This window comes from Oncorhynchus kisutch, linkage group LG22, assembly GCF_002021735.2.
Source record: "Oncorhynchus kisutch isolate 150728-3 linkage group LG22, Okis_V2, whole genome shotgun sequence".
NCBI lineage: Eukaryota > Metazoa > Chordata > Actinopteri > Salmoniformes > Salmonidae > Oncorhynchus > Oncorhynchus kisutch.
In genome coordinates, this window is record NC_034195.2 from 40,272,287 (window position 1) to 40,297,696 (window position 25,410).

Here is a 25,410-nt window from a genome sequence, read left to right on the forward strand (position 1 = left end):
GTGTAGATGTGACCACAGTGTTTTTACTGTACTGTGTAGATGTGACCATGGTGTACGTACTGTACTGTGTAGATGTGACTGTGGTGTACTTACTGTACTGTGTAGATGTGACCGTGGTGTACTTACTGTGTAGATGTGACCGTGGTGTACTTACTGTGTAGATGTGACTGTGGTGTACTTACTGTACTGTGTAGATGTGACCATGGTGTACTTACTGTACTGTGTAGATGTGACTGTGGTGTACTTACTGTACTGTGTAGATGTGACCGTGGTGTACTTACTGTGTAGATGTGACCATGGTGTACTTACTGTACTGTGTAGATGTGACCATGGTGTACTTACTGTACTGTGTAGATGTGACTGTGGTGTACTTACTGTACTGTGTAGATGTGACTGTGGTGTACTTACTGTACTGTGTAGATGTGACTGTGGTGTACTTACTGTACTGTGTAGATGTGACCGTGGTGTACTGTACTGTGTAGATGTGACCGTGGTGTACTTACTGTACTGTGTAGATGTGACCGTGGTGTACTTAAAGCACTCTCCTTCCTCCGTCCAGCCCTAGGTGAGAACACTGTCAGTATTTCTTATTTTAATCAAGTTGTGGTGTTAGGTCAATATGAGCATGGAAGTGTGGGGTTAGAGGTGTCACTAAACACATTCTAACTTTGCTACACTGTTGGTCGCTCGCAGTCTTTTGTGGTCTCAGTTATCAGAAAGTGTCCTACAGCATGTTCACAGCTCAGGTATATTTTTTATATTTATGTTCATGTCAATTTAGGGCAGAGAGAAAGTGAAAGTAATGCAATGAAAAGATGAATATGGTCCCATCCAGATGAGATGCAGAGGGCAGTGCATTCTGGTCTGGAGAAACGCTCCCCTCAGCAGCACACAGGTTCACAGGCAGGGTCTGAAGGAGGCCCGTGTGTCTCTCTCTCTCTGCTGTTCTATTTTCATATCTGTGTGTGTATCGCTTAGAGCCGTAATGATGAATGAGTTTCTCCTTTCTGTGCCACACTTTCTCTGTCTTTATCCGTCTACCCTCCTCCCTCTTCTCATCCACTAGTCTGCTTCCTCCCTTTCTCTCTCCGTTCATCTGTCCTTTTCCTCTTTCAACTGTATTTCTCCTTTTGCTCTGTGCTTATTCCCCCCCCTCTCTCCCTTTCTCTCTCCCTCCCTCTCTCCCAGTTTTCCCAAGTGCCCAGCCTCAGAGGGGGTAGCCTATAATCTAAAATTGGGCTGTGGATGAGGGGAGGGTTAATCTAAAGGTCTGGGTGGTTCTACACAGCCGTTTAATCCCAGGCCTTACTGTAAATCCTCCTGTCTGTCTCTCTGTGTTGTTGTGGATCCTCTGGCCTCAGTGTCTCAGGGAATTCAGTCTGTAACTGCATTACTGGAATACTGGGTTTAACTCTCCTTTTCACTACAGCAGATCTGCTAAGTCTCCATTTCTCTCGAGAAGCTGAGCCAAGTAGCTACATTTATTAGGACTGTCAACCTTTTGTCATTTTAGTGCTGTCTTTTTTATTTGTATTTTATTGTCTGAAAGTGTTCAAAATACACTGAAAACATAAAAAAACAATCTATACAGGTAACAACAACGATGCGATGTCCAGAAAAGTTGACATTTAGGTTACAGAAAGTGTGCTTTATCAATTTACCTGATTTTGCGAACCATTACTTTGGACAAAATCAAGCAGTGATTATTTTTGTTATGCTTTTTGTAAAAAAAAATTTCTTAAATTTCTTCTCAATTTGAGCAAATTCAGAATTTGCAATTAATTGCGATTAATGACAGCACATCGTGAAGTTAACTCATAAATGTTTTTAAATTGTTTGACAGCCCTAGCATTTATACATGCACTGTGATCTCAGTAAGAAGGACAACAAGTCAGACAGACAACTGTTGAAGTTGCTTTAGGGATGGATCAAAATGGGTACCTAGATGTCATTTAGAAGTTGAATTAGTTTATTTGACATTCAGAAGCTGAGCTACAACCTTCTATAACCGAGGAGACCAAACATTTACTTTGCATTGTTAAATAATTTAATTCTGTCACTATAAATTGATAAAGCTATTCACTTTCTGTAATTTTATTAATGTTCATTTAACCAGGAAAGTCCGTTAGGAACAATTATTATTTACAATGACGGTCTACCCTGGCCAAACCTTAACTCAGAAAATGCTGGGCCGATTGTGCGCCGCCCTATGGGACTCCCAATCACGACCAGTTGTGATACAGCCTGGAATTGAACCAGGGTTTGTAGTGATGCCTCTAGCACTGCGATGCAGTGCTTTGACCGCTGCGCCGCTCGGGAGCCCCTGTACAATAGAAGATGTTTAAACCTAGACAGCTTTCAGGGAAACACTTGTGACTTTCTCTCATTGTGTTAAGCCACGGAAGAAGAGCAGCCAGCAGTTAAAGCTTCTGTGTCAGTAGGCCTACTATCTGGGGTATAACGGTAGGCCTACTGTCTGGGGTATAGCGGTAGGTCTACTGTCTGGGGTATAGCGGTAGGCCTACTGTCTGGGGTATAATGGTAGGCCTACTGTCTGGGGTATAACGGTAGGTCTACTATCTGGGGTATAACGGTAGGCCTACTGTCTGGGGTATAGCGGTAGGTCTACTGTCTGGGGTATAATGGTAGGCCTACTGTCTGGGGTATAACGGTAGGTCTACTGTCTGGGGTATAACGGTAGGCCTACTGTCTGGGGTATAACGGTAGGTCTACTGTCTGGGGTATAACGGTAGGTCTACTGTCTGGGGTATAACGGTAGGCCTACTGTCTGGGGTATAACGGTAGGCCTACTGTCTGGGGTATAGCGGTAGGTCTACTGTCTGGGGTATAACGGTAGGCCTACTGTCTGGGGTATAACGGTAGGTCTACTGTCTGGGGTATAATGGTAGGCCTACTGTCTGGGGTATAATGGTAGGCCTACTGTCTGGGGTATAACGGTAGGTCTACTGTCTGGGGTATAACGGTAGGCCTACTGTCTGGGGTATAACGGTAGGTCTACTGTCTGGGGTATAACGGTAGGTCTACTGTCTGGGGTATAACGGTAGGTCTACTGTCTGGGGTATAACGGTAGGTCTACTGTCTGGGGTATAGCGGTAGGCCGACTGTCTGGGGTATAGCGGTAGGCCTACTGTCTGGGGTATAGCGGTAGGCCTACTGTCTGGGGTATAGCGGTAGGTCTACTGTCTGGGGTATAATGGTAGGCCTACTGTCTATGGTATAACGGTAGGCCTACTGTCTGGGGTATAGCAGTAGGCCTACTGTCTGGGGTATAGCGCTAGCTCTACTGTCTGTGGTATAGCGCTAGCTCTACTGTCTGGGGTTCATATTTTTTACAGTATTGCAGACATCTGGAGATGAATGACGTTGGATTCCTTCTAAATAACTCTTGTGTTACTCATCATCTTCCACATTGTGATCTTCCATTAAAGAGCTTTGCTTTGGTGTAGATTGAAACCTATACATTCATATCAGTTGTGTTCCTCCATTAGGGTTTCTGTTCACCAATGGAGAGTGTTCAAAACAATGAGCAAACCAGCCTTTATATTGAATACATGGAATTGGATTGTGTTGATAGCGACAAATGAATCCTACACACAATGTGCTTATTTTTAACCAGATTTTTTATCAGAAACAATATTTGATGTGTATGAATTGTTAGGTGAAATATGCATAACATTTTCATATTTTTCCCATCATTCTGCACCTTTGGGTAGTTGTACTCCCAATTTTGATCATCATGAGTTAGTGAATGCAAAGAAATGTATTGATCTACTTGAGATTTTTAAAAGACAGACTAACTTTCTGTTTTGTCTGCTTGGACTTGAGATAAGTATGGTTGTGTTCGTCTTTTTGCAAGCAGTAGTGTTCTTTTGATGAATGTGTTTGCAATTTTAACTGTATAATATATTTTTGATGAATCTATTTATATTTTGAGAAGGCAACTACATTTTGAAAACACATTTGCTGTTTTGCAAAAGGACACAGAGTTCTGTTTCTTGTGAACTCTGTTTTGAAAATCAACATTGTTCTCAAAAATGATTTTTGAGAAAAACGGTCAAGTCTTGCATTAAGAAAGCATGAGAAGAGTCACCTGCAGAGTTGAATCCCTACTGACAGACTGGTTAAGTTATAGAAGGAAATGCCTCCCATACCCTCGTGTGTGTGTGTGTGTGTGTGTGTGTGTGTGTGTGTGTGTGTGTGTGTGTGTGTGTGTGAGAGAGAGAGTTTTGGCTTGGTTGTGATTGGTGAGTATCCTTGGATGACATTGTAACGTTTACTTTGGACTTCATACTGCTTTTAGCTGGGGAGAAATGCTGTAGTGGCTAAGGTCTGTGTGTGTAAATGTTTGTATGGGGAGGTGGACAGACCGACAGAAACCTACAGTGGGCTACAGTTAGAGAGTGGGACCCAGCTGTGACATAAGGAGTGTTCAGGAGAGTAGCAGTCTCGTCTCTCACCGTCTCTGTCCTTGTGCTGTGTGTGTAGACCGCCTCACAAAGAGAGACTGAAAAGGGGATTTTTACTTTCATAACCAGATTAAAACAAATGAGATCAGCAAAAGGAGGGTGAGGAATTTTGTAAACACTTTAATGAGGTTTATGTGGAAGATGTGTGTGCATAGTTTTATGGGAGGTTGTTTTAGTGTATGACTGAAAAAGGTATACTTTCTTTGTGGCTCACTGCTGTAATCCTTGCTATATTTCAGGGGTGGGCAACGCCCCACGGATCAATTTCACCCCCCCCCCAAAAAAAATATATATACAGTCAGTCGGGGTCTCAACCACCGGAGGTTGATAGCACCTTAATTAGGGAGAACAGGCTCGTGGTAATGGTTTCCATGTGTTTGATGCCATCCCATTTGCTCCGTTCCGGCCATTATTATAAGCCGTCCTCCCCTCAGCAGCCTCCACTGGCCTCAACTTACTGTTGAGAGTTAGAATAGTAGAATACTTGAGGTGCAATTTTGCATATGGAGCGGCAGCGTAACCTAGTGGTTAGAGCGTTGGACTAGTAACCAAAAGGTTGCAAGATTGAATCCCTGAGCCGACAAGGTATACCACTGTCATTCTGCCCCTGAACAAGGCAGTTAACCCACTGTTCCTAGGCCATCATTGAAAATATGAATTTGTTCTTAACTGACTTGCCTATTTAAATAAAAAATAAAAGAATGTGTGGGTATGGATGTGGGTACACAGACCTGCTAGCCACTGCGCTTGGGTTAAGCCACGGAAGAAGAGCAGCCAGCAGTTAAAGCTTCTGTGTCAGTAGGCCTACTATCTGGGGTATAACGGTAGGTCTACTGTCTGGGGTATAATGGTAGGCCTACTGTCTGGGGTATAACGGTAGGTCTACTGTCTGGGGTATAATGGTAGGCCTACTGTCTGGGGTATAGCGGTAGTCCTACTGTCTGGGGTATAGCGGTAGGCCTACTGTCTGGGGTATAGCGGTAGGCCTACTGTCTGGGGTATAGCGGTAGGCCTACTGTCTGGGGTATAACGGTAGGTCTACTGTCTGGGGTATAATGGTAGGTCTACTGTCTGTTTTTTTTTTTTGCGGACTTCACCCCCATCAAAGTTGCCCATCCCTGCTATATTTGATAAGAATCAAGATATGACCACTTAAATCCTGATTGAATTAGATTGGACCCTGGTTCTATAAATGTATATTACACGTCCCTCCATGCAGTCTAGTTATTAAGGATGAGTGTGGTATGTCAGTATAGGTGTTTCTGAAGTTGATTAGTTCTTATTATAAAGGGCTTTGGGCTGCTGAATGTTCAACTCTCTCATCTCATTCTAATTCAGCACATTCTATTACATGTCATTGAATTACACACCCTATCAGAGCCAATTCACCCTTGGTTCCCTCGGATCACCACAGGGATAGTGCTACGGTGAAGTGTGTGACGTCTGCCTTTGTGCGTGTGTGTGTTTGCACTTGTGTGTTGGTGTGCTATGTACTGTCTCTGTGTGTTGTCCCTCTGGTTGTTCTGAGAGGGAGAAGGGGGATGGAGGGAGTGAGGGAGGAGTCTTCCCATTGGTGAGTCTCTCCACTGTGCTGAGTCACTTAGCTCTTAGGTGCAGTGCCTGTCTGCCTACCTGGGAGGATTGTGTGTTACTTCCCTATTACTCCTGCTTGAGCTGCCTTGTCAGTCCTGTAAGGATTTCCTACTACTCTGTAGAAGAGGCTTTGGGTGAGTTTACTCTCTTATGTCAATGCTTCAGCTCTTCTCCTCCTCTCTCACATTTTTCTCTGTTTTCTTAGATGAATGTGGTATTGTGGTTGATATACAGTCTGGTTCGGTCTGTTTTTAGATGCAGATGTAGAGACTAGGGCAATATATCATGAATACCCCTATCCCAGTATGGCTCCACGTACCAGTATGGATATTTACAATACCGTCCATAACAATATTTTGATACAGAGCTATACATTAAAAAAAAACATTCTATAAATTGGACTACTTCACTTTCAGATTTGTCCTAGTTTAGGTTGAGTATAAAACTATCAGAATTATGAAAGACCATAAAAAACACTTAGAATGTATTTGTTGCAATTAGGGGGTCATGCACTAATCATAAAACATAGTTAAAACTGTATTCTAAAATAAAATCTCAAATTGAAACATATAGGATATGATATTTTGAAAGTATCGTCCAGCCCTAGGAACCTAGCAGAGACCACTCCAACAAACGTTCTAAGAGATGTTCTCACCTACTCCTACGTTCCCTCAGACTCTCTCTGACTCTGTACTGCACAGCATGGTCATTCATTTTGTGTAGCTCTCACGTTTGCCTTTTTCACTGAGGCACAACCCACTGGGCACAGACGTCAGTTAAACGTCTATTCTCTATTTGCATTTGGTTGAGTTGTCAACTAACGTGAATTCAACATGAAATCAACAACAACAACAAAAAAATTAAAAGTTGGGCGAAAAAAATACAAAATCCTCGTACGTTGACTACTTTTTGCAAATCGAATCCGTTTTCACATTGATTAAACGTCATCATGTTTTGTATTATAATTTTTTTTAATGATGTGGAAACAACGTTGATTCAACCATTTTTTTGCCCAGTGGGACATATAATCATCTTTTCACAGGGGGTTCAGATAGTGTTGATTCTGTTGTTCTATTGAAGAGTTAGCAACATATTGTCATGTTGTTTTGAGGTTTCCTGGAGTTGGACAATTCCCACAGCTGTTGGCATTTGCACTGAAAGTATCAGATAATGATATCAAGTAATGTTATGGTCACAATATTTCGTATTTGCAGGTCGAAGGACCAGTTTTGAATTGTGGATATATTTACTCATATGTTGTGGATGTATTCACTTTCACATCTAAATCCCTTCCATTTGTCTTGTATATTACATCATACATCCATGCTCCTAACTGGAAATCACCATGAGAAATCCCCGTACCACCCATTTTGAATCCCAGGCAGAATTTGTTATACATTGTGGGATATTCTGTGTGATGAGAGTAAAGTGACCCCTTGGGCACAGTTCTCTGGTCTATTTTGGTTAGAAGTAAAAGCTGTAACTTAGATCCTAGTTTGAAGATATAGTCTGAAGCTCAGTCTCAGAGTTGTTCTCAGACACTCCCTCTCTTAAGACTCAGGGTGCTAGGTGGCTGACTGGGTGGAGACATACAGGTGTGCCTATTGTTTTTACTCACAGTTCTCGCTTAAGAATCGTGACACATGTTTCCTCTGGATTAGTGAGTGAGTGAGATAGATAGATGATCAATGGTTTATGTAACAGGTCAGGTACTCTGTGTGATGTCATAACCCTTAAGGGGGTGTGAAGGCGGTACTTGTCACACAGACTCACCCCAGGCTGAATGCCTTTCATGAATAGTTGAGGAACATGTTCTACAGGGCAATGTCACAGTAACAGAGTGACACTGACACTGACAGTGAGTGACACTGACAGTAACAGAGTGACACTGACAGTGACACAATATACAACTCTGCACAATTAATACTTTGAACAATTTCCACTGAAAATTGTACGATTTACACAGTAACAGATGCAAAGTTTTAGAATGACAGCACAAACTTTGCATTTGCACTGTTCTTCAACTAAATGTGTTTTTGTAAAATATCTGTATCATCGTAGAATTGCCCTAGAGCAACAAACAGTAAAGACTGTGGCATTCATTACCTTTACATACAGTATATCTACTTAACTATGGTATGTATGTATATCTATTGAACTATGTTCTAAGGAAAGAAATGACTGGAAAGAAAAGGTATTATGTCACTTAGAAGTAGATACTGTTATACCACAAATTAGATACAGACTTTTCAAGCATCCAATTAAGAACAAGATACTGTGTATTCCAAGAGGCATCGTGGTTGGTCTCTCCTGTTATTTTCCCTCTCTCTCTGTGAGGTAATGGATATGGATGCGCTGCTCTTCTCTCTGATTATGGAGAGAAGTGGTTTTGTTAAATTGATACATTCCTTTACCCTTCTCTCTGAGCCTGGTGGTATTGGTAAACATGCATTCTTGTGTGTCTTGGTGCGTTCAAGACAACTTGTAACTCTGAAATGTCAGACTTCAGTACTTTCAAGACAACTGGGCTCAGACGGGGAAAACATGTTTTGAACGTTCATCCAACTCGGAATTACAAGTCGGAAATTCTGACAGGGAGGGAGGGGTCTTCTAAAAGGAAGCGATATCTTTAGTAGCACCAGCGATACTGGGGGATTTAACACATAAACTGATCTGAGGTTATCTGATTTTTTTCCTAAATGGATCTACCTCACTATTATCCTCCTCTTCTCTGTTGACATGTCATGAAAGATCAAGAGGACATTGGTCTATTTGGTCTATTTTCAGTTCTCTGCGAGCAGCATACCACCCTGCATACCACTGCCGGCTTGCTTCTGAAGCTAAGCAGGGTTGGTCCTGGTCAGTCCCTGGATGGGACACCAGATGCTGCTGGAAGTGGTGTTGGGGGGCCAGTAGGAGGCACTCTTTCCTCTGGTCTAAAAATATCCCAATGCCCCAGGGCAGTGATTGGGGATGCTACCCTGTGTAGGGTGCTGTCTTTTGGATTGGACGTTAAATGGGTGTCCTGACTCTCTGCGGTCATTAAAGATCCCATGGCACTTATCGTAAGAGTAGGGGTGTTAACCCCGGTGTCCTGGCTAAATTCCCAATCTGGCCGTCAAACCATCACGGTCACCTAATATTCCCCAGTTTACAATTGGCTCATTCATCCCCTGTAACTATTCCCCAGGTCGTTGCTGCAAATGAGAACTTGTTCTCAGTCAACTTACCTGGTAAAATAACGGATAAATAAAGTGATACAGTTCAATACTGTGGAGAATGTTTTTATTATGTGTCATATGAAACAATTTATATGTTATTATTTTGATAAATGTCTGATCATATTCATTGGATAATTCATGAGGATTTACTCTTGACTGGCTGAGAAACGAATGCCATGATTTCCACCACAGTCGGTCTAAAATTATTTTGAAACAAGTGAATGCCCTCAGGCTAGTTTTCCCTGCCTGCCCAATAGTAAAATATAATGTAGTCTTGGGAAGGTTCAGGCCAGTTGCCATGGTAGCAGGTCTCCCATCGTGTAAATCAAGGACATAGCCTTAGGTGGGATTGTGTTCACCTGAGCTCTGCATTCACTATTGACTATTTGATTTAGCTGTGGATTCTCAATATTTGCTCACTTTCCAGTTTCCACAGAATCCTGTTATGCCCTGTACCCCAGGCTCAGAAGCCCACCTTGCAAACATGCAATTAGGATATCTGATGTAGGCTAATACAGTTTATTCTGCATCAGAAGACTGACATTAATATTAAAGAGAAGAGGAAAGGAGTTGATTCAATTTACTGTGGTAATAGTGTGATATAGAAATGGCAAAAATGTTGGCTTGGTCTGGTGTTTGGTACCTTCTCAGATAGAACATGACCATTCAGACCTGAGGCTGTTTTAATGGGCCCATCTCCCACGAGGCTGTCACACAGAAGCCATGTTTACATCTGCCACAGCAACAGAACGAACCCCCCTTCTCCTCGGTGGAGCTCAAAGAGGAAGAGAATTAAATATGTCTCTGAAATAACCCAGAAAGGGGCTCTTTGTGCTCCCTAACAACTTAATGTCCACATGCTTTGATTTAACAGGACGCTGGCTGCTAATTTGCATGGGGGTCTGTGGCGGGACGCTTTTAACATGAGGAGGCCAGTGTGTGTGTGTGTGTATTTCCACCTCCGTAATGTTTACAGTTGGAATCTGCAGTAGGGGAACAGATCCACTGGCGGTATTGTTTTGTTGCAGAGCTGAGTAGCGTCTCAGCATGGTCAGTAAATTGCAGTACATAGTGTTCTTCTGTAGTCCGAAGGGAAACAAATGGGTTTGTTTGCAGTAACTTCTTGGTTGTAATATCACAAACGGACGTGGCTGTTTCACAGTTAAAGATTCCAGCTTTAAAGAGGAGATCTGCAGTTCAAACAATAACAAAGTCGCCACCTTGCCACTGTTTGGGTAAACAGCTGGAGGATGGTCCTGGAAAAATGTAACCACTCTCAAATTCATAGACAGAGTTATGAATGCAAGAACTGTCCATCCATGATAACACAATTCTAGTTTTATTAACCAAGTTTGAAGGCCATACTTTGTTTATTTACAATTACATTGTTTACAAACTATTACATTGTTTACAAACATATTTTGGGTTCTGATGAGGTATGACAGTTGAACTAAGCTCATGAGGCATTTATGAATTATATTATTCAAGAATCAGTGGGTATATATCATTGATTTAAAATATTTTAAAAAAGGGATGTACCTGTCGCAGATTGCCCCTTTAAAGTTAGATTTGGGGGTGAGGCAATCTGGTCCTAGAGAACTTCATCCTACTTCAACTCAGACAACAGAAACAGGTAGGGCCAGAGGTCCATACACTCCACAGGTGTTTACATCAGTGACATACAGTACACCTAGAGCCACACACTGGCTGCTCTGTCGTGGAGAGGGTCTGCATTTCACTGTGAGTGAAAACATGTAGGTGATTTACAGCAGAATGACAGGGTGGTTGACATGTTAATAACAACCTCTGGAGATTTACTATAGAGGGTGTCAGTGACTCTCTACAATCACTAACATACATGTTCCGCTTGGCGACTTGATGTGGAGACTTGATTTTGGTTATATGGACCATAACATGTTCTAAATTTCCCCTTTAAAGTGATTGCAGATGATGTCAAGCATTTAATCAGCCGAGTTCTTGAGGCCAGCTCTAAAATTATCCACAAGACTTAGGCCATGTTTAGAAAGTCGCCCCAGGAGATCGTGAGACTTTCTTAGTCGGTCACTACTAGACCATTTCTTGTAAAAGCCTGTGTTGTCTTTAATTGAAGTGGAGCTGAAAAATAGCTAGAGTGTACGAAACATTAAGGGCACCTGCTCTTTCCATGACATAAACTGACCAGGTGAAAGCTAGGATCCCTTATTGATGTCACTTGTTAAATCCACTTCAATCAGTGTAGATGAAAGGGAGGAGATGGGTTAAATAAGGATTTTTAAGCATTGATACAATTGAACATGGATTGTATATGTGAGCCATTCAGAGGGTGAATGGGTAAGACAAAAGATTGAAGTGCCTTTGAACAGGTTATGGTGGTAGTTGCCAGGCGCATCGGTTTGTGTCAAGAACTGCAACACTGCTGGATTTTTCACATTCAACAGTTTCCTGTGTGTATCAAGAATGGTCCACCACCCAAATAAGCAAATTAGCTTGTATCATCAGATGCAGGCTCTGCAGCGCTAGTGAATGGATAGCCTCTCAGGACAAATGGACAATGTTACACATTGATTATGTCATACAAGGCGATTCAGAGCATCGACAAACATGCTAAATGGGTGACATGTCTGGTGAGTAAGCAGGCCATGGAATAACTGGTACATTTTCAGCTTCCAGGAATTGCGTACAGATCCTTGACATGGAGCAGTGCATTATCATGCTGAAACATGAGGTGATGACGGCAGATGAATGGCACGACAGTGGGCCTCAGGATCTCATCACGGAATATCTGTGTGACACGGAACTGCAGTCAGGTCAAGACCCTGGTGAGGACAACAAGCATGCAGATGAGTTTCCCTGAGACGGTTTCTGACAGTTTGTGCAGAAATTTGTCAGTTGTGCAAACCCACAGTTTCATCAGCTGTCAGGATTGTTGGTCTCAGACGATCCTGCAAGTGAAGAAGCCGGATGTGGAAGTCCTGGGCTGGCGTAGTTACACGTGGTCTGCGGTTGTGGGGCCGTATGGACGTACCGACAAATTCACTAAAACGACGTTGGAGACAGCTTATGGTAGAGAAATGAACATTCAGTTCTGGTGGACATTCCTGCAGTCAGCATGCAAATTGCACGCTCCCTCAAAACATGAGACATCTGTGGCATTGTGTTATGTGACAAAACTGCACATTTCAGAGTGGCCTTTTATTGTCTCCAACACAAGGTGCACCTGTATAATGATCATGCTGTTTAATCAGCTTCTTGATATGCTACACCTGTTAGGTGGATGGATTATCTTGGCAAATGAGAAATGCTCACTAACAGGGGAGTAAACAAATTAGTGTACAAAATGTGCGAGAAATAAGCTTTTTGTGTGTATGGAACATTTCTGAGATCTTTTATTTCAGCTCATGAAACCAACACTTTACATGTTGCATTTATATTTTTGTTCCGTGTACATGACTGATCTTACTGGAGACTACCGTGAGGGATAAAGCTCTTTGTCTCTAATGTAACAATACCTCTTGCTTGGCCTCAGCGACATGGTGCCATGTATGGTGGTTTTACCTTAATAGGTACAGTGAGGGAAAAAAAGTATTTGATCCCATGCTGATTTTGTACATTTGCTCACTGACAAAGAAATGATCAGTCTATAATTTTAATGGTATGTTTATTTGAACAGTGAGAGACAGAATAACAACAACAAAAATCCAGAAAAACACATGTCAAAAATGTTATACATTTATTTGCATTTTAATGAGGGAAATAAGTATTTGATCCCCTCTCAATCAGAAAGATTTCTGTCTCCCAGGTGTCTTTTATACAGGTAACGAGCTGAGATTAGGAGCACACCCGTAAAGGGAGCTCCTAATCTCAGTTTGTTACCTGTATAAAATACACCTGTCCACAGAAGCAATCAATCAATCAGATTCCAAACTCTCCAAGGATGTCAGGGACAAGATTGTAGACCTACACAAGGCTTGAATGGTCTACAAGACCATCTTTTTAAATGTTTTATTTCACCTTTATTTAACCAGGTAGGCTAGTTGAGAACAAGTTCTCATTTACAACTGTGACCTGGCCAAGATAAAGCATAGCAGTGTGAACACAACAGAGTTACACATGGAGTAAACAATAAACAAGTCAATAACACAGTAGAACATTTAAAAAACGTTTTTTTTTTTTTTTAAGAGTCTATATACATTGTGTGCAAAAGGCATGAGGAGGTAGGCGAATAATTACAATTTAGCAGATTAAAACTGGAGTAATAAATGATCAGATGGTCATGTGCAGGTAGAGATACTGGTGTGCAAAATAGCAGAAAAGTAAATAAATAAAAACAGTACGGGGATGAGGTAGGTAAAAATGGGTGGACTATTTACCGATAGACTGTACAGCTGCAGCGATCGGTTAGCTGCTCAGATAGCAGATGTTTGAAGTTGGTGAGGGAGATAAGTCTCCAACTTCAACGATTTTTGCAATTCGTTCCAGTCACAGGCAGCAGAGAACTGGAAGGAAAGGCGGCCGAATGAGGTGTTGGCTTTAGGGATGATCAGTGAGATACACCTGCTGGAGCGCGTGCTACGGGTGGGTGTTGCCATCGTGACCAGTGAACCATCGCCAAGCAGGTTGGTGAGAAGGTGACAACAGTTGGTGCGATTATTTGCAAATGGAAGAAACACAAAAGAACTGTCAATCTCCTTCGGCCTGGGGCTCCATGCAAGATCTCACCTCGTGGAGTTGCAATGATCATGAGAACGGTGAGGAATCAGCCCAGAACTACACGGGGGGATCTTGTCAATGATCTCAAGGCAGCTGGGACCATAGTCACCAAGAAAACAATTGGTAACACACTACGCCGTGAAGGACTGACATCCTGCAGCGCCCGCAAGGTCCCCCTGCTCAAGAAAGCACATATACATGCCCGTCTGAAGTTTGCCAATGAACATCTGAATGATTCAGAGGACAACTGGGTGAAAGTGTTGTGGTCACATGAGACCAAAATGGAGCTCTTTGGCATCAACTCAACTCGCCGTGTTTGAAAGAGGAGGAATGCTGCTTATGACCCCAAGAACACCATCCCCACCGTTAAACATGGAGGTGGAAACATTATGCATTGGGGGTGTTTTTCTGCTAAGGGGACAGGACAACTTCACCGCATCAAATGGACAGGGCCATGTACCGTCAAACCTTGGGTGAGATACTCCTTCCCTCAGCCAGGGCATTGAAAATGGGTCGTGGATGGGTATTCCAGCATGACAATGACCCAAAACACACGGCCAAGGCAACAAAGGAGTGGCTCAATAAGAAGCACATTAAGGTCCCGGAGTGGCCTAGCCAGTCTCCAGACCTTAATCCCATAGAAAATCTGTGGAGGGAGCTGAAGGTTCGAATTGCCAAACGTCAGCCTCGAAACCTTAATGACTTGGAGAAGATCTGCAAAGAGGAGTGGGACAAATCCCTCCTGAGATGTGTGCAAACCTGGTGGCCAACTACAAGAAGCGTCTGACCTCTGTGATTGCCAACAAGGGTTTTGCCACCAAGTACTAAGTCATGTTTTGCAGAGGAGGCAAATACTTATTTCCCTCATTAAAATACAAATCAATTTATAACATTTTTGACATGCGTTTTTCTGAATGTTTTGGTTGTTATCCTGTCTCTCACTGTTCAAATAAACCTACCATTAAAATTATAGACTGATCATTTCTTTGTCAGTGAGCAAATGTACAAAATCAGCAGGGGATCAAATACTTTTTTCCCTCCCTGTATGGTTGTGCAAAGTCTGTAGAGCAGACTATGGGGTGGTAGCCTTGCTATCAACAGTTCCTTGCTGTCAACAGCCCTGTCATCCTCTCTGTCTCTCTGTCTGTTAGTTAAACACACTGGAGTGAAGCTGGACCATCGGTCACCAGCTGGTTAGACTAGGCTCAGTGCTGCTGATAATGAACTACATGGAGACTCCAATGTTTTGCTTCAGGCCATTTGTGTGATATGTGTTTTGTACCTGCAGCCATGGGCCAAACGGCCAAATGAATAGTCAAATGATGGAGGAGAATGTAGTGAAGTGGAATACAATCATTGCAAGCAAGGGGCAGTGGGGGATATTCTGTGAGGATTAGCTGGAGCAACACTTTATCTGCTCATACGCAACACTCTGTGGCCAAATGAGTGTTGTTGAGAGTTTGGAATATAACCGTTCCTCTTCGCTCTCTCCTGCTCTCCTTCACGCTCTCTCTCTCTGTTCCAGCTCTAAGCAGCAGCCCCAGTGAACGCGGCAGCGCCCCCCGCAGTGCGAGAGTCAGTCGGACAGGTCTGTGTGGGAAGAGTCCCAGTGAGAAGAGCAGGAGGGGTGTCAATGGAAGAGGCTTGGCCAGCAGGCCCTTACTGCAGCCCAAACCACAAGGTACTGATAATAATGCTGTTTAATATAACATCTAGCAGACATTTTTATCCAAATCGACTTACAATAGTGAGTTCATACACTTTAGAATATGTGACCCCAGTTGTATTCGAACCCATGACCCTGGTGTTGATAGTACCAACCACGGTTGGGGTCAATTCCACAAATTCTATTCTCTCTCCCTGTAAATTCCATTTAATTTAATTCAAATTCCAGGGCAGGCTTAGAATTCAAATATAAATAAATTCCTCTGAATTCCAATGTTAGCCAAATTCCAGCCGTTCAATTCCCATGGCACCGTATCTGTCCTCTCTTTAACCTGTTGCGACGAGCAATCACGTATCCGGGAGCGTAATTATAGCCTCAAGCTCATTACCATAACGCAACGTTAACTATTCATGAAAATCGCAAATGAAATGAAATTAGTATATTGGCTCACAAGCTTAGCCTTTTGTTAACAACACTGTCATCTCAGATTTTCAAAAAATGCTTTTCAACCATAGCTACACAAGCATTTGTGTAAGAGTATTGATAGCTAGCATAGCATTAAGCCTAGCATTCAGCAGGCAACATTTTCACAAAAACAAGAAAAGCATTCAAATAAAATCATTTACCTTTGAAGAACTTCGGATGTTTTCAATGAGGAGACTCTGTTAGATAGCAAATGTTCAGTTTTTCCAAAAATATTATTTGTGAAAGTATCACAGAAAGTGTAGGCTCTCTCCTTGCGCATTCACAGCCATATAAGTAGACATTGGAACACAGCGCCTCAAATCTGGCTCACTTCCTGTATGAAATTTCATCTTGGTTTCGCCTGTAGCATTAGTTCTGTGGCACTCACAGACAATATCTTTGCAGTTTTGGAAACGTCAGAGTGTTTTCTTTCCAAAGCTGTCAATTATATGCATAGTCGAGCATCTTTTCGGGACAAAATATCTTAAAATGGGAACGTTTTTCATCCAAAAATGAAATGCTGCCTCCAGAGGTTCAAGAGGTTAATCTGAGTCTAGAGGAAGGTGTCTGTTCTCAGACCTGGAGGGAAAGCGGTCTATACTGGTTCTATCAGCAGACCTGTCAGCTTGTTTCCACTGTTGGGAAAGAAATTGTTTGACCAAATACAATGCTATTTCTCTGTAAACAAATTGGCAACAGACTTTCAGCATGCTTGTAGAGAAGGGCACTCGACATATACTGCACTGACACAAATGACTGATAATTGGTTGAAAGAAATGTATAAAAAGACCATTGTGGGAGCTATACTGTTAGATTTCAGTGCAGTCTTTGATAGTATTAACCATAACCTGTCATTTAGAAAACTAATGTTTGTAAACTGTCATGGTCAAAACATATAAATTAAATTGTTGTAAAGATAGGGAGAGGTTTGTCCATAATAAAGAGAGTCTCTAGTTTTATCTTATCTTGATTAATGTCCAGTCTTCATATGGTAAAGTACTGCAAAGAAAGACCTAGTTAAGCTGCAGCTGGCCCAGAACAGAGCGGCACGTCTTGCTCTTCATGGTAATCAGAGGGCTAATATAAATAGTATGTATGCCAGTCTCTCTTGGCTAAGGGTTGAGGAGAGACTGACCTGCATCACTTCTTGAGTTAGAAACATCAATGTGTTGGAAATTCCAAATGGTTTACATAATCAATTTACGCTCAGCTCTGCCACACATACTATCCCACCAGACATGCCACCAGGGGTCTTTTCACAGTCCCCAAATCCAGAACAAATTCAAGAAAGCATATAGTATTCTATAGAGCCATTATTGCATGGAACTCCCTTCCATCTCATATTGCTCAAATGAACAGCAAACCTGGTTTCAAAAAACAGATAAAGCAACACCTCACGGCACAACGCGTCTCCCCTATTTGGCCTAGATATTTTGTGTGTACAGTCGTGGCCAAAAGTTTTGAGAATGACACAAATATTAATTTCCACAAAGTTTGCTGCTTCAGTGTCTTTAGATTTTTTTTGTCAGATGTTACTATGGAATACTGAAGTATAATTACAAGCATTTCATACATGTCAATGGCTTTTATTGACAATTACATCTGCAATCCGCCCTGGCATATTGTCATTTAACTTCTGGGCCACATCCTGACTGATGGCAGCCCATTCTTATATAATCGATGCTTGGAGTTTGTCAGAATTTGTGGAGTTTTGTTTATCCACCTGCCTCTTGAGGATTGACCACAAGTTCTCAATGGGATTAAGGTCTGGGGAGTTCTGGCCATGGACCCAAAATATCGATGTTTTGTTCCCCGAGCCACTTAGTATCACTTTTGCCTTATGGCAAGGTGCTCCATCATGCTGGAAAAGGCAATGTTCGTCACCAAACTGTTCCTGGATGGTTGGGAGAAGGTACCGTTCTTTATTCATGGCTGTGTTCTTAGGCAAAATTGTGAGTGAGCCCACTCCCTTGGCTGAGAAGCAACCCCACACATGAATGGTCTCAGGATGCTTTACTGTTGGCATAACACAGGACTGATGGTAGCTCTCACCTTGTCTTCTCCGGACAAGCTTTTTTCCAGATGCCCCAAACAATCGAAAAGGGGATTCATTAGAGAAAATGACTTTACCCCAGTCCTCAGCAGTCTAATCCCGGTACCTTTTGTAGAATATCAGTCTGTCCCTGATATTTTTCCTGGAGAGAAGTGGCTTCTTTGCTGCCCTTCTTGACAGCAGGCCATCCTCCAAAAGTCTTCGCCTCACTGTGCGTGCAGATGCACTCACACCTGCCTGCTGCCATTCCTGAGCAAGCTCTGTACTGGTGGTGCCCCGATCCCGCAGCTGAATCAACTTCAGGAGACGGTCCTGGCACTTGCTGGACTTTCTTGGGCGCCCTGAAGCCGTCTTCACAACAATTGAACCGCTCTCCTTGAAGTTCTTGATGATCCGATAAATGGTTGATTTAGGTGCAATCTTACTGGCAGCAATATCCTTGCCTGTGAAGCCCTTTTTGTGCAAAGCAATGATGACGGCACGTGTTTCCTTGCAGTTAACCATGGCTGACAGAGGAAGAACAATGATTCCAAGCACCACACTCCTTTTGAAGCTTCCAGTCTGTTATTCGAACTCAATCAGCATGATAGAGTGATCTCCAGGCTTGTCCTCGTCAACACTCACACCTGTGTTAACGAGAGAATCACTGACATGATATCAGCCGGTCCTTTTGTGGCAGGGCTGAAATGCAGTGGAAATGTGTTTTTTGGGGATTCAGTTCATTTGCATGGCAGGGAGGGACTTTAATTGCATCTGATCACTCTTCATAACATTCTGGAGTATATGCAAATTGCCATCATACAAACTGAGGCAGCAGACTTTGTGAAAATTCATATTTGTGTCATTCAAAACTTTTGGCATCGACTGTATGTATTGATTTGTAAGCTATGGGTGAGGTTGTTAAATGTATATAGTTCTGTCCCTGAACAGTTAAGGTCTATTAATGTTCTGTAATATGTAATGTTTCATGATTTGTGTGGACCCCAGGAAGAGTAGCAAATTCCAATTAGAATGTAAATGTCGAGGCCGTCGAATGAAGAGGATCAAGGTGCAGCGTGGTAAGCGTATATATTCCCTTTATTTATATGACGCCGACAAAAACAATAAACAACCGTGAAGCTAAAGGGCTATGTGCTACAAACAAAGTTAACCTCCCACAAAGACAGGTGGGAAAAAGGGCTACCTAAGTATGGTTCTCAATCAGTGACAACGATAGACAGCTGTCCCTGATTGAGAACCCTACCCAGCCAAAACATAGAAATACAAATAATAGAACTAAAGAACAGAATACCCACCCCAAATCACACCCTGACCAAACCAAATAGAGACATAAAAAGGCTCTCTAAGTTCAGGGCGGGACGGTAGCCCCCCTCAAAGGTGCGGACTCCGGCCGCAAAACCTGAACCTATAGGGAAGGTCTAGGTGGGCATCTATCCGCGGTGGTGGCTCACCCCGCTCCACCACTGGCTCACCCCACTTTGGCGGCACCACTGGTGCGGGGGCCCGCGGGCCCCGGACTGGGCACCCTCGCCGCGGGCCCCGGACTGGGCACCCTCGCCGCGGGCCCCGGACTGGGCACCCTCGCCGCGGGCCCCGGACTGGGCACCCTCGCCGCGGGCCCCGGACTGGGCACCCTCGCCGCGGGCCCCGGACTGGGCACCCTCGCCGCGGGCCCCGGACTGGGCACCCTCGCCGCGGGCCCCGGACTGGAGACCGTCGCTGGAGGCTTCGTGCCATGGATCATCACTGGAGGCTTCGTGCCATGGATCATCACTGGAGGCTTCGTGCCATGGATCATCACTGGAGGCTTCGTGCCATGGATCATCACTGGAGTGAGGAGACGTATGGGCAGTCTGGTACGTGGAGCTGCCACAAGGCTCACCAGGCTGGGGAGACATACAGGAGGCCTGGTTCTGGCAGCAGGCACAGGACTCACCAGGCTGGGGAGACATACAGGAGGCCTTGTCCTTGGCAGAAGCACTGGATACACTGGGCCGTGGAGGCGCACTGGAGGTCTCGAGCTTAGAGCCTGCACAACCCATCCTGGCTGGGTGGTTATCTTCACCCTGCAAATGCGGAGAGCTGGCACAGGACGCACCGGGCTGTGCAGACTTACCGGAGACACAGTGCCAGAGCCGGCGCAGGATATACTGGGCCGAGGCAGCGCACTGGAGGTCTGTAGAGCAGGGCTGGCACAACCCGTCCTGGCTGGATGCTCACTCTTGCCCGGCAGATGCGGGGAGCTGGGATGTATCGCACCGGGCTGTGAACACGCAGTGGAGACACCGTGCGCTCCACCGCATAACACGATGCCTGACCAGTACGACGCTTGCCACGGTAAGCACGGGGAGTTGGCTCAGGTCTATAACCCGACTCTGCCAATCTCCCAGTGTGCCCCCTCCCAAAAAATTATTATGGCTTCCTTACTAGCCGTGTTCCCTGATAACGATGCCGTTCCACCTTTGCTGCCTCCAGCTCCTCCTTGGGATGAGGATATTCCCCAGCCTGCCTCCAGGGTCCTTTACCATCCACGATTTCCTCACAAGGCCATGAGTCCCCCTTACCACGCTGCTTGGTCCTTTTGTGATGGGAGGTTCTGTCACGGCCGTCGAATGAAGAGGACCAAGGTGCAGCGTTGTGAGCGTACATATTCCCTTTATTCAAATAACGCCGACAAAAACAGTAAACAATCCAAAACAACCTTGAAGCTAAAGGGCTATTTATTTTACTAGGCAAGTCAGTTAAGAACAAATTCTTATTTTCGATGACTGCCTAGGAACAGTGGGTTAACTGCCTGTTCAGGGGCAGAACGACAGATTTGTACCTTGTCAGCTCGGGGATTCAAACTTGCAACCTTTCGGTTACAAGTCCAACGCTCTAACCACTAGGCTACCCTGCCGCCCCGTTTGTGGCTATGTGCCACAAACAAAGTTAACTTCAGGTGGGAAAAAGGGCTACCTAAGTATGGTTCTCAATCAGAGACAACGATAGACCGCTGTTCCTGATTGAGAACCCTACCCGACCAAAACATAGCAATACAAATAATAGAACTAAAGAACATAGAATTCACACCCTGGCCAAACCAAATAGAGACATTAAAAGGCTCTCTAAGGTCAGGGCGTGACAGTAAAAGCCTCAGGCTTTCAGGCTGATCATGTTCAGACAGCCTAGCTATACTGGAATATAGGAATACAGGTTGACATGATTCAAAACATATTGTGCATTAATTCCATTAACTGGGAATTCCAATTCGATTCCAATGCAAAAAGTCAAAACAGTCTAATTCCAATTCCATGACTTGAAGATTGTTACATTTAATTTAATTCAACGTAAATTCTCCATTTCATGAGTGATTTCAAGAATTGAATTGGAATTTCAAATTAATTTGGAAATGACCCCAACCCTGCTGTCAGTCTTTTACCACACCCTTACCAACTGAGCCACACAGACAACAGAGCTTCAGACATTCTGACACTCATTTACATCTAGATAAGTACTCACATGTGACTCAGTTATGGAACCAGACACGGTGGTGAAACCTTGACTTTAGTGATGTTGCATTCCTCTTTTATTTGAAGACAGTAAATCATTCTCTAGAGATAAGAAGGACAACTCCAACCCTCTACCAGTGTTGGGGAAGCTGACACTGAGTATACAAAACATTAGGAACATCTTCCTAATATTGAGTTGCACCCCCTTTTGCCCTCGGAACATCCTCAATTCGTTGGGGACATGGCCTGTTAAAAGCATTCCATAGGGATGCTGGCCCACGTTGACTCCAATGCTTCCCACAGTTGTGTCAAGTTGGCTGGATGTCCTTTGGGTGGTGGAACATTCTATTTTTAACCCCTTTATCTCCCCAATTTCGTGGTATCCAATTGTTAGTAGTTACTGGCTTGTCTCATCGCTTCAACTCCCATACGGACTCGGGAGAGGAAACACAACCCAACCAAGCCGCACTGCTTTTTAACAGGGCACACATCCAGCCCGGAAGCCAGCCGCACCAATGTATCGGAGGAAACACCGTACACCTAGCGACCTGGTCAGCGTGCACTGTGCCCGGCCCGCCACAGGAGTCGCTAGTGCGCGATGAGACAAGGATATGGCCCTGCCGGCCAAACCCTCCCTAACCCGGACAACGCTAGGCCAATTGTGCGCGGCCGTCTGCAACAGAGCCTGGGCTCGAACCCAGAGTCTCTGGTGGCACAGCTAGCACTGCGATGCAGTGCCTTAGACCACTGCCGCACCTGGGAGGCAAGGGTTGTGGAACATTCTTGATACACACATGAAACTGTTGAGGGTGAAAAACCCAGCAGCGTTGCAGTACTTGACGCAAACCGGTGTGCCTGGCACCTACTACCATACTCTGTTCAAAGTCACTTAAATCTTTTGTCTTGCACATTCACCCTTTGAATGGCACACATACATAACCCATGTCTCAATTGTCTCAAGGCTTAAAAATCCTTCTTTAACCTTTCACCTCCCCTTCATCTACACTGATTTGAAGTGGATTTAACAAGTGACCTAAGGAATCATAGCTTTCACCTGGTCAGTCTATGTCATGGAAAGAGATGGTGTTCTTAATGTTTTGTACACTCAGTGTAGTTTACCAAGCTACCAATTACTTCACACTGGAAGAGATTTAGCTACACTAAAGCTAACCTTTAAAAAATATAGTATACTTAAATAAGTTACTTTGAGAAAGTAGTTCACTACATCCAAACTACTTTCTGAAAAATTATCATATGAGCTTAAATCTGAAATGTCATAGACGACAAATTACAATAACTACTTTCAATATTTTTTTTTACTTAAAGCTAAACTGTAAACTAGGTGTTAAGTATTTACTATGATGACTACTGAATTCACGATCATGTTTGGTACTTTGGGGTAATATTTTAATAGCATTTGTAATTTAGCTTATTGAACACAAACTATTTTAAAGTGAGAATTAGGCAGGTCAAATGCCGAAAAAGAAAGGAAATTATTGCCCTTCTTACCCTTTTTTTTATGCCAAAGTATGGTGTGTAGTTCCAGTAGTTAGCTACACCACTACATGGCAACACGTAATTAACAACTGAAAACAGAACCTTTAGTTAAACTGCCACCAGCCTCTTGCAAAACATAGTTAAATGACTAGTTGAACTCTCCCCAACACTTTACTCTACATGACACCTGTCCATTGACCAATCCATCTATGGGTTATAGAATAGTTCATGCCATATAAAGATACTATTAGTCCATAGTAATGGCTACATTTTAATCTCATTCTGGGTGTTAAATCTCATTCTGGGTGTTAAATGTTATGCCGAAAAGTAGCCATGTTTTGCAGGTTTATAGACACATGGTCGCATACACTCTAGAACGAGACTAGCTTTTAGTAACCTGTGCTTCCACCTTGTGTTGGAAGTATACATGACAACACAAAACTCCACAAAACACAGTCCACATACCGTACAATGCTGATAGGGGCCCTGTATTGGTCTTCTGTCCCATCTCCAGTACATTAATAGAGAGGCCCCTGAGTGACCAACCTAAAAACCAACTGACCTCTCTAGCTATGACAGCTGACCTTTGACCTTCTCCCATATTCCCCCCCAGTGCCTCCGAAGCCAGTGCACCTCCAGAGCCAGGTGACGGTGCCTGCTGGCCCCCTGCTGGCGCTGGGGCGCGTGGAGAGAGGACTCTTCAGAGACACCATGGAGGAGGGAGGAGGAGGGGCGGTGACTGGGAAGAGGCGGGAGAAACCCTCCAAAGTCTTGGACCTCATCAACCACTTTGAGGAGAACAGGTAGAGCACCAAGCAGGGGGAAAAAAGTGGAGTACAGAGTGGGTAGGGGAGAAAATGATCAATTAAACCCTAACCGAGATACAGCCCTAACTCAAATATGTGTGAAATGATTGCGCTTGTGTGTTCTTGCTCTTGTGAATGTATAAAAGAGTATACTAACTGCTAAGAGAGAGAAAGAGAGAGTAATTTGACATGGATACATCTATTTACATCACACCTTACCGTAATAAACAAAATACCTTATTCAGGCGGACATGAGTAGTGTGACGTCAAACCTTAATGCAAACGGAGAAGTTTATATTCCCTAATATCCCTTACTGTTTAGAAGATGAACTATAAAACACAAGTCACTTTCAGCCCTTTTTTGTTGATATTTCTTCAGAAGAAAGTTTTAGACAGAGAGATCAGCTTGTGTTTCATAATTCAAAGCGTTAGTGGAGGATGAAAAGAGATTTGTACACAGCGGAAAATCAGCTCCCTCACTTGTGGGAGAGAGCTCACTGCTGAAAAGAGGTAGGATTTTAATACAAACTTTATATCATGTTTCGATTACTGTCTCAGATTGTTAGATTGGCTCCTTGATCAAAAGGTTTGACTGTGAATCTGTCTATTGTCATTTGTCCCACAAGGGCAAGGAGAAGCATTTACTCTACAGCAACACAGCCATTCTCAAAACGGCATTAGTTGTGATTTCAATAAACCAACACTTGTTGCTAATTTATTATAAGAACTGTAGGAATCTATTGTGTCACCCGTCTTCATCTATTTTCCTATGACTTTAAGAAGTTATTTGATTTCATTCCTGCTTGGTTACAAGTCTGAGTGGTGATTTTAGCAGCATGTGAAGAGACCCATTAGTGAGCGCTTGAGAGGCAGAAACAATGGTGCCCTTGTGTGAAACGCTTATGCAGTGCAGTCCAACAGCATTGAGCCAGCATCATTACCCCACTCCATCCAGCACTGCCAACCGAGGCCTCTACAGGCCAACTAAGATCTCTGGAGCTACAAGCTCACCCTCAGAGTGAATTTATTTCAGCAGAAGAAGGACAGCCTATAAGGAATAGAATTAGCGTAGTTATTCTTAGGAGAGGAAACCTGGAAATCCAGCATGTGAAGCTATTCATGTAGCAATAAAGCCTCCCTGTTAATTTACATTTTAGTAATTTAGCAGACGCTCTAATCCAGAGCATTTTACAGTTAGTGCAATCATCTTAAGATAGCTAAGTGGGACAATCACATATCACAGGCATAGAAAGTATATTTTTCCTCAATAAAGTGAGGTTCTGAGGTGTCAGAACAGAGTGCTCGGGTTGGGGTGTAGGGTTTGAGCATAGCCTGGAGGTAGGGCGGGGAAGTTCCTCTTGCTGCTCCGTAGGTAAGTACCATAGTCTTGTAGTGGATGCGAGCTTTGACTGGAAGCCAGG

At 43.6% G+C, this 25,410-nt stretch overlaps 1 protein-coding gene across 5 annotated transcripts in view; it reads left to right on the forward strand.

The window, feature by feature from the left end:
* The window catches only part of LOC109866795 (FYVE, RhoGEF and PH domain-containing protein 4), a 107,237-nt gene that overhangs the window by 64,910 nt on the left and 16,917 nt on the right, over positions 1-25,410 (forward strand). For all 5 annotated transcript variants that reach the window (XM_031801252.1, XM_031801254.1, XM_031801255.1 and 2 more), the window contains 2 exons: positions 15,537-15,692; positions 23,797-23,986. In XM_031801252.1, the coding sequence (XP_031657112.1) occupies positions 15,537-15,692; positions 23,797-23,986 (346 nt within the window). The remainder of the gene's footprint in view (positions 1-15,536; positions 15,693-23,796; positions 23,987-25,410) is intronic.